This window comes from Cydia amplana, chromosome Z (assembly GCF_948474715.1).
Source record: "Cydia amplana chromosome Z, ilCydAmpl1.1, whole genome shotgun sequence".
In the NCBI taxonomy this organism is placed as follows: Eukaryota; Metazoa; Arthropoda; class Insecta; order Lepidoptera; family Tortricidae; genus Cydia; species Cydia amplana.
In genome coordinates this window covers 9753842-9769214 of record NC_086096.1, presented here as the reverse complement: position 1 = coordinate 9769214, position 15373 = coordinate 9753842, and the positions used below count along the sequence as shown (strand labels likewise).

The 15373-nt window shown below is 36.4% G+C and overlaps 1 protein-coding gene across 1 annotated transcript in view; it reads right to left on the bottom strand.

The window, feature by feature from the left end:
• Nucleotides 1–13625, bottom strand: part of LOC134661464 (probable citrate synthase 2, mitochondrial) — a 29522-nt gene extending 15897 nt beyond the window's left edge. Inside the window, exons 1-2 of the mRNA XM_063517571.1 lie at nucleotides 13461–13625; nucleotides 1024–1185 (exon numbers count right to left, since the gene is read on the bottom strand). Of these exons, the coding sequence (XP_063373641.1) occupies nucleotides 1024–1185; nucleotides 13461–13505 (207 nt within the window). The 5' untranslated portion in view covers nucleotides 13506–13625. The remainder of the gene's footprint in view (nucleotides 1–1023; nucleotides 1186–13460) is intronic.
• Between the last annotated feature and the right edge of the window lie 1748 nt (nucleotides 13626–15373).

Genomic DNA, 15373 nt, shown 5'->3' with positions numbered 1-15373 from the left:
GAGAGACGTGCGAGACGGCTATCAGCACACATCTTAAGTACTTAATTTTCGTTGCAACGTTGATTGAAACTGTGACGCACATGTCACTCCACTCACGTTGTGTACATAATTGCAATGGCTGGATATAAAATAATTAATGGGAAGTTCTAATATATTTTCCTTTATCCACAAGAGAAGTAAATCTCTAAAAGTAAAAGAAGATAGTTCGCGACGCATAAATCTTTCGCAGTTTCTTTACGTATGCGATGAAGCATAATGGAAGACAATATGTGAATTTAAATTTAGTTTTATTCACCCGTGTAAGTATAACACGATTGTAAGTGCTTTCTCTCAAGACTTGCGGATGTCAATAACAGATGTCATCGGTGAATCATCGTAATAATGTGAGTTTCAGCTTCGTCGCGGCCAATTGGTGTTAAACCACATTCCTTATGATTTGACAATTACTTGATACTGCAGGACACACGAAACAAATGCGAAATATACGTAAAAGACGCTGTAAGTCCTTAATCGTAACTTTTGACACGGAATCTAAGTACATATTTATACATTATGAATATTTATGAATTTCGGAGAAAATTCATAATAGGTACAGAAAATTTGATATCGATTCTCGATTTTAATAAGTACAACTTAGGGCAAGATTTGAAACAATTGAAATGCAACTTATTAACATGTTTTGAGTCAAAATCAACTCTGCTGCTGAACTGCTGCAAGAACATTTTGTCTTGCCTACTACGTCTCAGAATCTAGCGAAAAGCTTAGCGGAACCGTACCATTTATCTAAATATACTTTTACTCTCCCTTATTAGTTACTAGCGACTCGTCCCGGCTTCGCACGGGTTAACAAATTATACATAAACCTTCCTCTTGAATCACTCTATCTATTTATCTATTTAAACAAACCGCATCAACATCCGTTGGGTAGTTTTAAAGATCTGAGCATACATACCGATAGACAGACAGGGAAGCGACTTTGTTTCATACTATGTAGTGAAGTGTTCCAGTGAGACTGAGACTTACCATATCGACGGTGACCTCGCCGACTTTAGTGCTGCCATGCTTCTTGCGGAACTCGCGGATCTTCTCCTGTTCCTTGGGGATCTTCTCCTGGAGAACGCTCTTCAGGTTGGTGCTCTCGGCGCTTAGGCCCCGGAGCAGAATCGATGCCGTCGGGCATGCTTTCTGTACGACAGAATAAATACAACTATTAACCTTTTAACCGCCGTAGACTGATATATAAGACATACAAAATCGGGCTCATTTCGCCGCTGTCTGATAAATGAGACAAAACTTCGTGTAACTTCGTACCCCCCTGCGACCCCAGAACGCTCGTGAACGTATTCTATGACGGTTAAAATGTTAATATACGACGTTTTGTACAGCGTACTGACACTCTTTTATAAATATGTATAAATTTAGTAACACATAATTTGGCAAATTCCGTTCATTCGTAGCTTGTAATAAAATAATAAAATTGTAATCTGTCTTGTTCTAATTGTTATTGTATTGTATCTATTGTTTGAAATTTCAAATTCTAAATTCTAAATTAAAAATTGTGCTTGGTAATTTCCAAATTCTAGATTATGCTTGTTATATTTTTAATCATGCTCGTTACTGAATGTTACTGTTACATTCTACTTTTAAATTCAAAATAATTAATAATTGTACTTTCTTTCTCGGAGCAAAGGAATTTTGTAATAACTATAAGTGGAAACTGTTTTGGCTTATGTTCTAACTATATCTTTTACCTTATTGTGTTATTATGTGCTGTATGTTTCCCGAATAAATAAATAAATAATAAATAAATAGTCAGTGACGTTTTTGTGTGAATTGAATTCTGTACCGTCCCGTCAGCCAGGCGACAATAGTTAGCACAGTTTGTCAGAAATGTTATAGCACGTTCTACCAATATGCTCAATAGATGACCCATTTTATGGAAAGAAACGGCCAAAATTGTTTGGTTATTTTAAAAATACAGGCAATATCAGGGCAATTAAGTGACAGTTAAAAGTTGATTCACTATTTTTATAAGTTTTACGTGGTTTTACTAAGTGTTCATCATTATATTTATTCTGGTGTAATCCTTATAAACCTTCAAAAGGGACGCTTTCATAGACTATGATGATCGATGGATCAATCGTGGAACAAAAAGATCGAGACTATCGAGACCTACAACCATTACAATTCAAAGTCAGGCAAAAATGGAATCCAAATGCGGTGGCATAACACCACAATCCACACGCTGGTTGATACCTCAAACAATGCTCGAGCCGTAACCTTTGGACCGACAGTAATTTAATCAAACCGTGATATTGAACCGTTCAAGGTGATCACCTGCCGGAGCGTTGCGATTGAATCAATGAGGTAACTCGACTGATTCGTTAGCGTAACTCGATCAGAGCAATTGTGGGGCAGCGACTCAATCGGTGGCGCCAGGCAAGGGCCGCGCGACCCGCTAATCAAATTGAACCCTACTAATAGATCACTTACATGTTACGGGGCATTCGTATTGTAATTTGTGTTGTCTTTTCTCATAACAATTTTTAGAGGATTAGAAATGCGTTGGTATGGTTAAAGATTTGTTCGTTTTGTTCTCGTATGATAAAAATAATATGATAACAAAAATCTTTCCATTCGAATATTCGTGATGATAGGATGAAAAATGCCATTTTCAATATACTCGTAATATGTACTTAGTAATACCTAAAATATAGAGGTAATAAACAAACTGTAAGTACTTCTTACTCGGTTTTTTTCATGTACATATTAGCCTTGGTTATTTAGAGGAAGTAACAACGCTATGTACAATAGTAGTTTATGCAACAGTGATATAATAAGGGTTCTTAAAATTCAAGGGTCGAAGTTACAAAACGAGACGTAGTCGAGTTTTGTAAAAAAAGACCCGAGAATTTTAAGAACCAATTATGAGCTGTTGCATACATTACTTTTTCTATGACAGCTGCAGCAAAAAAAAAAAAAAAAAAAAAAAAAAAAAAAAAAAAAAAAAAAAAAAAAAAAAAAAAAGTTATTATTAAAAAAAAAGAGTTATTATTAAAAAAAAAGAGTTATTATTTAAAAAAAATTGAGTTATTATTAAAAAAAAAAAAAGAGTTGTTATTGTAAATGAAAACATACCTCTTTCAATCAAGATGATCGGAACTTGTATCTTTAAAAAAAATAAAGCAGTTGTATTATACTCATAAGATGACTGCTAGCAGTCATCTTATGAGCCTATAGACAAAGCATTCAAATGACATTGCTTTAGATATCACTGTCAGTCATTTAATTGACACATTTAAGTGCTGGAGTAGAAAAAATGTATTAGTTCTCCGTACAAATCTTTGTTAACGGAGCACTTATATGTATAAGTATAAAGTCGTGCTGCGAAGGTAAAGTGCAAGCGCTCAATATCAATGTGGCAATCTTTGAAATCGGAGATTTCTCATGGTTCCTCTACACGTTGGCCCAATCTAGTGGTCCAATATGATGGGCCAACGTGTAGAGAGGGTAGTGGTGTCGGTTGGCTTATGGCGCGGCGAATGGCGATGGGATGGCCGCGGTGTCGGTTTTTTGGCACACATCATGGCTCCTCTACACGATGGGCCAACGCCGGCCACTGCAAGGGACGCATCCATGCAGTAGAATGAGATAGCAATATCACACCTTTAATGAAATAATGGCACTGCCAATGACTATGTAAAACATGTTTTAATTTTTTTTTTTTTTTCTATTTTGAATAGTTGACATTACTATGTTGTTTATATTTCAGTTGAAATACTCTGTAATGTGGAATTTGTATGAATATTGTACAAAATTGTATCTGACGTGTACCTGTATTGTACCAATAAAGATTATCTTATCTTATCTTATCACTTGCTCCCTCTAACGCATAAATGCGTCCCTTGGAGTGGCCGGCGTTGGCCCATTGTGTAGAGGAGCCATCAAAGGTAGTGGGCCAGCGATGGCGGTACCCATCTACACGTGGTGTGGCCCAATCCACAGTGCGCGCTCGAACGCGGTCGAGTGTGGACGTTTGCGCTCAGTATCAATTTACGGTTTTTTTATTAAAAATGACGAGTACGTGGCCTCATTATGGAAGTCATGAAGGAATAGGAAATTTACGCAAACAGTACATTTACAATTTAAATAAATAAATATAACAATACATACTAAATAAATGAATATTAGATACATATCTAACTATGCATAGTAAGTACCTACACTGCACAATTTGCACAGCTATGTTGGTAAGCTAGTAACAAAATTATAATATAATCTAAAATAATTAAAGCAAATTGTATGGTAACATGAAATTAAAAAAGATATTTAATTAATTTAATTCTTTAAAAAAAATCTAATATTCATTTTTTTCGGGAAGTATGTATCATCCAAAAACTCCTGCAGCTTCTACGCCATTTTTTTTTAATTATACTTGAAGAAAATATTGGTACGTGGCGTATAGATAAATTGCTGCAACGGCTAATGCTTCCACGTCCATCTTGGAAACCGGATAGATCACAACTGAAATCGTGTAGTTGCGTTCCAACCATCGCATGGCCAACTCATTGGCCCAGCGCTGGCCCATCGTGTAGAGGAGCCATCAGAGGAAAATACGAACGAAACAGCACTAGTAAAACCATGTATTTAAAACGCACATTAACACAGCAATTTACATACATACATACAATTATAATAAACAGTAGAAATAAATAGCAGGTAAACGCATTTACGTAAGAGCCGTGAACCATTTAACGTGTATGTTGCCATGTAACTCGGTAGGATCCTAAAAACTTAGATTACCCTTATTACCATTTTAAACAGGTGCACATATAGTCAATACCTACATGGAAGTATCCGTAGACAGAGTAGCAGTGGCCACAATATTTAATTCAGCCCACGGCTACTCGATCGATGCACCCGACGGCGCTATTCTAATTCGATCGTCTTATGTAACTAATATCACACGGATACGGAGGCCGCGTAAAATATTGTATCACTAGCGTTTTGATACACAACTCTGTACGTCTGATCAGATCCTACACAAGTCTCTTTTAAACCAACTTCCAAAAAAGGAGGTGGTTTCAGCAGCAATAATAGTTGCTAAGCGGGCGAGGTGTTCAAAATTATCATGACGCGACTTCATTGTTAAGAGAATAAGGGTGGAATCACATCTGTCAGCATCGAGCCGCATTTTATATATGAGAAGTTGCTCGTTAGTATGAAGATGCGTACGCATGCTTTTAGCTTTCCGATGCGTACGCATCTTCATACTAACGAGCGATTTCTCATATATAAAATGCGGCTCGATGCTGAGAGATGTGATTTCACCCTAAGAGCGCGTCAAGGTAATTTTGAACACATCGCCCGCTTAGCAACTTCTGATGCTGCCTGTACCACAATATGCCGTGATTTATAAACTGATTTGATTATTTTTAAGCTTAAACCTTCAATCTTAATGATTCCTCTCCACAGAACTGCGATCAAGTAGGTATGGAAACGGACTTTACAGTGCTCTTGGATTTTAAAACTCCTCCACCAACGGCGTCTTGTAAACTGTTATTCCATTTCTCGGTTCGATATAACCAATCAACGATCAATCAAATCGGGTGCTACCGAGGGTGAGCCGCGACGAAGACTAAGTACCATTTGTCTCGTTTAACCCTTGACTTTAATCAAATGTAATTCGCACTTCATCCGCATCCATCCGATGTTGTTAGTGACGTCATGACATGGCCTCGCCAAAAGTTCCGACAACGCTGCCATTTGCCTACCTACTCGTACTTAACTTAATCCAGAAGACATTTTTTCTCCAGTCTAGTACATATAAATTTGAAACCGAGATCCGTTGCCCACAATGATACGCAACGCAATCAAAGATCACACATTCTGTTTTCTACTCAAGGTAAATAACTACTTAATCGATTTTCTCTTTAACATGTCAATTAGTAACGTTTGGTTTGCATTTGCACAACTAGCAATATTCACATGGCTTTAATTGTAAGCCTAGTGTTCTCAACAATAGGCCCAATAGGGCCGGTTCTTTATCAATTTGTCACCATGGCTGTTACGTTCCAAGAAATATGTAAGTGCAAAAGTGACCCATAGCATGACAGGTGATAAAAATGCGACCATAATAGGTGGTCTGGAAACTGGATCTGGAAACGTGACTTCAGTGTGCTCGATAATTCGCTACCTGCGACCGTACCGTACTATCAACAGTACAGTACGGACATTATCAAGTTAATAGGTTCAGTCACCTACGTGAGCGACCCAGTAAAATTATCTGTTATGCGCTTAACTTTTTAACTGTCTAGAGATTGCAAGAACTCGTGTCTCTGAGTCTAAATTAAAGACTTCAAGATGACAATCGTTGACAGAAAACGCCAATTAAAAGCTTGATTTATACAGTTAAAATATTGTTGAATAAAGCACTAGCTAGATTCTTTTTAGGTAGGGAATGCAAAATATGAAATAATTCATTGCCAACACACTATTTCGTCACTTTGTTAACGCAACTTATGACACATTAGTATAAGGTCCCTAGGGACTTTTATGTTGATTGTCACTGTGACAAGGTACGAAATGGTACCGGACATTACATTCTTTGACTGTACATCCGATCCTAAAAAAGGAAATGGGGTAGGCTTCCTGTTATATTTTGTACCTTTTCTAAGCATTAACAATTAAATGTATGTAGACTACTAAATAGGCATTTACCTACTAAAAGTGAACATGAATGACGCGTAGGAAGCCATAACCGCCTCGGCCTTGACATTGAGAGCGTCATATCTTACGACTAGTTAGGGGACGACGCTCGGCGATCATGACCGTTTTTTGTGCTTGACTCTTGCTTTATGTAAACCTTTAGATCGTCACTACCTGCTTGCATTTTGTGTGCAAGTACGGCGAGCCGCAAAACTACATAAACGAAGTAGGAATTTTTCGTTTTTAGGGTTCCGTACCTCAAAAGGAAAAAACGGAACCCTAATAGGATCACTCGTCTGTCTGTCTGTCTGTCTGTCTGTCCGTCCGTCCGTCTGTCACAGCCTATTTTCTCCGAAACTACTGGACCAATTAAGCTGAAATTTGGTACACATATGTAAGTTTGTGACCCAAAGATGGTCGTGTAACGTAAATAAATGAATTTTAAATATGGAGGCCATTTTTGGGGGGTAAATGAGAAAATTAAAAAATAAAGTTTTTCTAACTATATCGTGTTACATATCAAATGAAAGGGCTCATTGTAAGAATCTCAAATATATTTTTTTTAATAATTTTAAAATAAATAGATTAGCGGTTATTCAAGAAAATAGGCAAAAAAATGACCATTCCCCCCCCCCCCCCTTATCTCCGAAACTACTGGGTCTAAAATTTTGAAAAAAATACACAAAATAGTTCTTTACCTATAGATGACAGGAAAACCTATTAGAAATGTGCAGTCAAGCGTGAGTCGTACTTAATTACTTAGTCTTTGACCCTACCCCTACGGGTTTTTTTTATGTTTTCTCCGAAACTACTGGACCCATTAAGGTGAAAATTGGTACACATATGCAAGTTTGTGACTCAAAGACGGCCATGTAACGCAAACAAATGAATTTTAAACATGGGAGCCACTTTTGGAGCCACCTAGCGTTATTGTTTTTGCTACAAATTAACTTCTCTTCTCTTCTCTATTCTTGCTTTTCTCTTTTCTTACTCCTGTGAATTTCCTTCCCTTTCGTCCTTGGTGGTGACGTGGCCCTTCCGGCCACGTTACCAATCTTCTCCCAACAAGAGCAGTCGCTGGTCACAAGGTCGACCAAACTGCATACTAATTTAAAAAAAAAAAAAAAAAAAAAAAGGGAGCCACTTTTGGGGTGTAAATGGGAAACTTAACAAATAAAGTTTTTCAAACTATATCTTGTTACAATTCAAATGAAAGAGCTCATTGTGAGTAACTCAAAAATGGAGGGAAATGCCTCCGGCGCGCCTCACTCTAAATTTTATATCTGCATACATCTAGCAACTACATATATCAAGTTTGGTGTCTTTTTCGTGTAATTCGAGGATAAGGAATTCATTTCTGTGACTAAATTTTCACTCACCCATACAAAAAATACGAGAAATTCATAATTCATAAAAAATCTTTACACTTTTTTTACGAAACTCCTCGACAGAATTAAAAGTATGGGGATTTGCTCTAGAAAAAAAAATACCTGTGAATAGCCCAATTATCCTACTATATATAATAGTAAACTTATCAAACATTTTTCTTTTATAACCCTCTTAAATAACCCTCTTAAAAAATGTTTTGTGTCTCACGGCGTACCCGCATTGTAAGAGCGGTAAGCAGCCTTTAGGATTTTTAAGTATGTTTAGATGATTTCTGATAAGTTGTTATGCTTCTGTACGGCTACCATCAGTTTGGCACTGACATAAACGCCATCGAGAACGTAATTTACTTTCTATGCATCTCGCTCGTACTCGCATATTAGTGCGAACGAGATGTATTATAGAAAGTAAATTACGTTCTGGATAGCGTATATGTCAGTTTTGACACTGTCAGTGACTCATGGTACGGGCTCTGGTTGTAGATAACATTAATAAATTACTTCTGGACTTGATATATATACACATACAAATTTAATTATTTTTTTAAGAAGCAGAAATGTCTGCGACCGATGCTATTATGCTCAGAATAAATTAAAAATTGGAAAAAATACTGTCTTGGGTGACACTTGAACTCCAGACGCCGTGAGTTCAAGTCTCACCCAAGAGAGTAATTTTTCCACTTTTAAATTCATATAAATAAAGATGTTGGGAACACTTTCGCCAGTAGAGTTATTATAATTGTGATAAAATAAACATATTTAGTTCTTAAGATATGTCTGACAAAAAATGCACATAGGTCCGTGCAAATGTGCAGTCAAGCGGGAGTTGGACTTAATGGACGGAACCCTTAGAACGCGAGTCCGACTCGCTCTTGGCCGGTTTTTTGAACTAGTACATATTATAAACCGTAAAACCCTCGTCAAAAATACCTGAGTAAATAGGTACGTATGTAGTGAGCTTGACATCTGTTTTTACGTAAATTTCACTACCTGAGGGTGTCAAAAATCGTCAAAAATAGATGACGTAATTTATGAACAGCCCCTAAGTTGCGAACAGTGCGAACCGAACCGTGCTCATTACCGTAGGCGAGATATTGGGATTTCCCTGCCGTTATAGCAGTAGGTAATCTAATAAATATGAGTTGACCTTACGTTCACGGAAAGCCATTTCCACCGGTTTTCCCCCACTTAAGGCATTAATTTTAAATAGTTAAGGAAAATGTTAGCTGAACCGGCTCCAGCTTGCCTACAGAAATGTTTTAAGCCCTGGCACTAATAGCAATAGGTAAAGGTTTGGACGACGATTGTACTGAGTCTGTTTCATAAACTGATATTGTTATTGACTGTGGAGTCTGTGGATTTTGTAGAAAACAATGTAAAGTGTGATTTTAATTTTATATTCTTAAAATATTTACTTAACCTCAGTGTCTGAAGGCAACAGAGTTGTATCTTACCTAATTTACGCGTTTAAAATTCTTGGCGCAGTGCCAAATTATGGAAGAAAACAGCACAAGTGCGTACCTTTGGTAACGAATGCCGTACTTTCCATTATTGCATGAATAACGGAGTTACGTAACTAATCAATTTGCGTTTATTTATTTAAATTTAATTTATGTTTATCTGTACACATAAGTGTGTACAGATAAACAGTCAGAATATTCGTAAAACTTAAGAAGGCATCTCTACCTAAGTCTAAAGGCATAGATTTCATTTAAACTCATTGACTGTATGGGTTTTTCAGACTGTCATGAAGTTCAAAGTGCACGGTTAGCGTTCATGTTGGTAACTGGTCAACATTTGGGCGCGTGCCGAGCGCCGCACTCACGAGCGTTTATCTTTAGAGCAGGGGGCGAATCAGAGGACACGCATTGCAAATGAATGTCATCGTATCCCAGTCGAGATAGCGAAATCGGAGACTTCTCGAATACATCAGCACTATCGTGATAGATGCTGCGATAATCCCGTGTTATCACGTGGTGCCGCAGCGATGGCACGTGACGACAGCACTGTTGCCAGCTCAATCACTTTTGAAAGGCAAGTTAAAGGAAGCGTTTCACAAGCAACAAAGAGACGACCAATCTTTGATTGTCACGTAGCTATGCTATGCTTACAACAGTTTACGATTAAGTTTGGATTAAGAAAAAGAAACAGTTAACACAAATGCCTTCAGCTCACTTTGACAATTATTTTTCAATTGTTTCCGGGTGACCTTGAAAAATTAGTCTCGGACGTCTATGTAAAGATCCTTGTCACTGGCAAGATATTGTAAGGCAAGTCTTCCGCCTGGCATCGTGGTTTTTAGAGTTCCGTACCCAAAGGGTAAAAACGGGACCCTATTACTAAGACTCCGCTGTCCGTCCGTCCGTCCGTCCAGCCGTCCGTCCGTCTGTCACCAGGCTGTATCTCACGAACCGTGATAGCTAGACAGTTGAAATTTTCACAGATGATGTATTTCTGTTGCCACTATAACAACAAATACTAAAAACAGAATAAAATAAAGATTTAAGTGGGGCTCCCATACAACAAACGTGATTTTTGACCGAAGTTAAGCAACGTCGGGCGGGGTTAGTACTTGGATGGGTGACCGTTTTTTTGCTTGTTTTGCTCTATTTTTTGTTGATGGTGCGGAACCCTCCGTGCGCGAGTCCGACTCGCACTTGGCCGGTTTATTAAAACAATGATTGTTAAATTAGGTACCATCGCCCACACTGTCAACTGACAGTTCATAAACCTTATTACAAAAGGCATAAGGTCCACCGATGGACAGTTAAGAGTGTTGCTGTTTGTACCTATCTTAATCCTAATGTTATTCTTTAGTTCTCCGGCGCTAAAACAATTAAACAAACCTATTTTTGGTCTGTTCAGTATTTAAGTATTTCTAAGACGAGTCCTAATTTTTAACACACACAAACTAAGTAGATAGTTCTCAGCAAAATGTAACCGTCTATCAAATGGGATTAATCGTGATGACACGTGCCAGTTATCTAGTAAGCGCCACCGTGCATGACACTGACACAGATCGCCACGCAAGGGCGCCGGTTTTGAACCACTTGCTGTAAACGTTGTGCGGGTCGGCACGGCAGCTAGTTGAAAATGTTTAAATTTTCTTAAGCACGGCGTTTTCAACTAAATAACACGTTCCAACACCGACCTCGCGCCTTTAAGGAAAATTGTTTAATTAATAACGTTTACTTCACTAGCAGTATCCTTTAAAGCAAAAACGGCACGGTGATAGGCCAAAAAACATGTACTTAGGTCATACTGAAAATTCCTGTGGACTGGCCACTTAGAAAAAAATAAGTTTTCTCATATATCACAATCCAGAAACTTTCAGTATGACCCACGTGTACATATTACACAAGTACACGCTAAATTTAAACCTGCTTTTATTTTATTTGTAATATTATTTGTCTTAAGAAAAGAACCGCGCCCAGAAACTAGTACCTTACTTTTTTCTTACTGTAAATTGTTTTAAAGTGTAAATTATGCACTAGAAATTTAAACTTAATGTACATGCATTCATTTTTACAATAAATCCATTCACTATAATTAATAAAATTTAACAATGCAGGTGCCTAGTTCATGTTTTCATTTAGATATAAACCTAAATAAAAATAACATAAATTTATAAATTGTGACAAAATATAAATCTTATAAATGAAATTTAAGGTAAGGTAGCAAAGTAATCCTTTAAATTACTTCCTTAAAGCTCTACTAACTTACTTATGTATTTATGTACCTATCCAAAACTATTAAATATATCTTAATTAGCAGGGACTGATTAAATTCAACATTATCTTTGTTACCTACATCTATGACTTGTGTAGTAATGCGTAATAATTAATTAATTATCAGCATTGTAGAGATAAAACCAACATAAAATATCTATCAACTCTTTTAATTAAATTTTCACCAGTTTCACCTAAATGAGTATGTTTGAATAAGTACGTATAATTCTTAAGGCAGTTATATCTATTAATAAGGACTGGTGAGAGGAGAAGCGCTGGTGGCCCAGCGGTAAGAGCGTGCAACTTGCAATCCGGAGGTCGCGGGTTCGAACCCCGGCTCGTACCGTTTTTCGAAACTTATCATTTGATATTTACCAGTCGCTTTTTGGTGAAGGAAAACATCGTGAGGAAACCGGACTAATCCCAATACGGGCCTAGTTTACCCTCTGGGTTGGAAGGTCACATGGCAGTCGCTTTCTTAAAAACTAGTGCCCACGCCAATTACTGGGATTAGTTGCCAAGCGGACCCCAGGCTGAGCCATGGCAAAATGCCGGGACAACACGAGGAAGAAGAAGAAAAGGACTACCTAGTTCAAGAAATGGAAAAATACCAGAAATCTTATCAATCTTATCATGTCATGTGCAACTATGGTGATATTTCAAAATTGTTTGTTTAAAAATGTTAAGCAAGATTTTTTTTTCAATTGAAGTAATAGGCAAGTACTTTTATTTTTTTATTAGCATTGCATGAACAACCCTATAAAATCAACAAATTATTAATGAACTGGTTTCCTCATTGGCACCTAAATACAAATAATCCATTCTCTTTTATACAAATGTTTTTTGCATTCTGTTTAATGGCATTTTCTTAAATTCAACTCAATTTTAACTCGTCTCGAGAAAAAGTAAAGATGAATCCTTTTAACATTTATGTAGGTATGTGGATTGATTGTGTGGTGTGTTTCATGATAGCGTCGAAAATGTTAAGCCGATTTTGATGAATGAGGCTACAAACTACGTTTAATGAGACCCTTCAATTTATAAAAAAAAAGAATAACGTAAATATACCTAAAAGAGTTATGTTGGTAAATAAACTTTTTACTTTTTCCTGGTGATCCTGTATGTACTTATAAATAGCTTCTTAGGAGAATACAATTTGGTTTAAAACGTACTGTATATATGTAACCATCGTGATGAAAACTTCACAAACATAACAACGAAAGATAAATTACATAAATTTTTACAAAATAAAATATATAAATGTGACACAGACCTAAACCGTAATCAGCGGTTAAAAGAAATAATTGTATTCGAAACGTGTAAGGTTTTTGATACAAACTGAACGACACTCGAGATAGGACACGCCACCGAATGCCTGACCGGCAGTCGAGTGCTGCTCGCTAAAATGGGCCCGTGGCGCGGAATAATATTGTTGAACCTTATTCATATTGAAGGTTCACTAATTAGCCTAGCATACCTGTGAAGATTCATTAAGAAAGAATCCTATTATTACATAACTTCAAACTCAAAATGTGGCCAAGTAGGTTATATAAAGTATGAGATAACACCAAAAACAGTAACGAAAAACACGGTATTTGCGTTGTTAAGATAAACTTAAATGTGATATATAATTATTTACCTGCACTTCTATTAATTTCGTAGATGTAATTCTGAACAGAGCCATTTTTGAACCCGCCGAGCGCCAAATCTCACGTACCAACCACGCACAACTACTAGAGTAGTTGCAGTTGCAGAGCGCGCGGAACGAACGAGTAATCGATCGCGTTCGAATGAATGGCCAAAAAGACAAGCAACATCACACGACCGGATCTGTCACATGTGTCAATTAGTTGCATTTTGTTTGTATTGTGTTTAAGTTTTTGCTATTCTAATAGATTATTGATTTATTTTAGGTTTGTTCTAAAATATTAACAAATTGTGTAGCATTAGCAACTTCATATTATATACTGAGTGCTAAATATTACACTTTCAATCAAGTCTTTACGTCTAGAGTAGCCTTTATGTATCGATTCCGAACTAAACTTACTCGTTAAAATAGTAGTTAATCACAATAGGCACATATTTTCTTTTATTTGGTAACAAATCATTTTTATATAATTATATTCACCAACTATTTGTAAATCATTTAAAATCTATTTTTTTATTCGGTAGACTGAAATGACAGTTCATAGTATGAACATAAAATGTCATTTCATACTAAGAAATGTCATTTTAGTCTACCGAATTAAAAAAAAAAATAGACTAGTAAAATCAATTAATTAAACTTCAGACTTGTATTTTGATCTGTGGATTGGCAGATCAAAGAGTAGTATAATATATATATATGAGATATAGTTGGTCAACCAAATCTTGTCAGTAAAAAAAGGCGCGAAATTCAAATTTTCTATGGGACGATATCCCTTCGCGCCTACATTTTTCAAATTTGCCGCCTTTTTCTACTGTCAAGATCTGGTTGACCAAGTATATTATACTACTCTTTGATTGGCGGGTCAAAGTTTCATGTGCAATTCGGACCTGACTTAACTGTCACTGTCATTTAATGAATGCTGCCAGCACTAACAACTTTTCTTCAAATTTATGGAATAATGGTCACCACAAACTACAAAGAAGGTATAGTCCGTCAACCAAATCTTGTCAGTAGCAATGTAAAGCAAACTAAAGTAGGGCAACACTCAAAGAGCAGTATTGCGCTAAGAAAAGCAGCAATGTACATCGAACCAAAATATTTTTTTTTCCGCTGAGCGCGCCCTGCGTACGTCAATTCAAATTGTCACTCGCGGTTTATTGAAAAAATTTGAAACATGGACGGACAATTTAAAAGCGATGTTAAAACAATGTTAATCAAAATGATGAACAAATTTGAAGATATCAAAAAACAACGCCCTATCTTAGTGCTTATATTCTCTTTGTTCCCTATCTATGTCTTCTAAAGTTTACTAAAATAAAATCATATCAAAATGCAGATAATTAGATAGTGCATATATTTGTTATTTACAATATAATATGCCACTTGTTAATGAAAATTAGTGTACTCTTCTGGATGAATATGACATACCTGTGTAATTTTTTTGATTGGTATATATTGTACAATAGGATTACATATTAAAAATAAAACAACTGATATTTGGGTGTTTATTTAATTGAAAGGTAAATAAGATAAGGGTCACTTTAGCTTACACTATAATTCAGGTCATTAATTGAAAAAATATAATGAAGTTACCAATGTTACCGGGTCACTTCAACCAAGCATAATACTCTGTAGTATTCTATTGCATCTTTGTAAATAGTCACAACTGATCGCTGAAAATATTAGACATGTGGGCCTATGGACGGTTTCCAGGACACAATTTATGGTCTTGTTGGATAGATTTAGGCATACGTTTTAATTTTATTTATGCCTTTTAACCCTAAAACAAAAAAACTGAACATAATCTTAAAAGTTCGAAAGAGTTCTTCCAGTATGTACTTGTCATAACCTCAATTTTTAGTAATGTTTACCATCAACGAGCATGATTGTACATTATAGGCCCC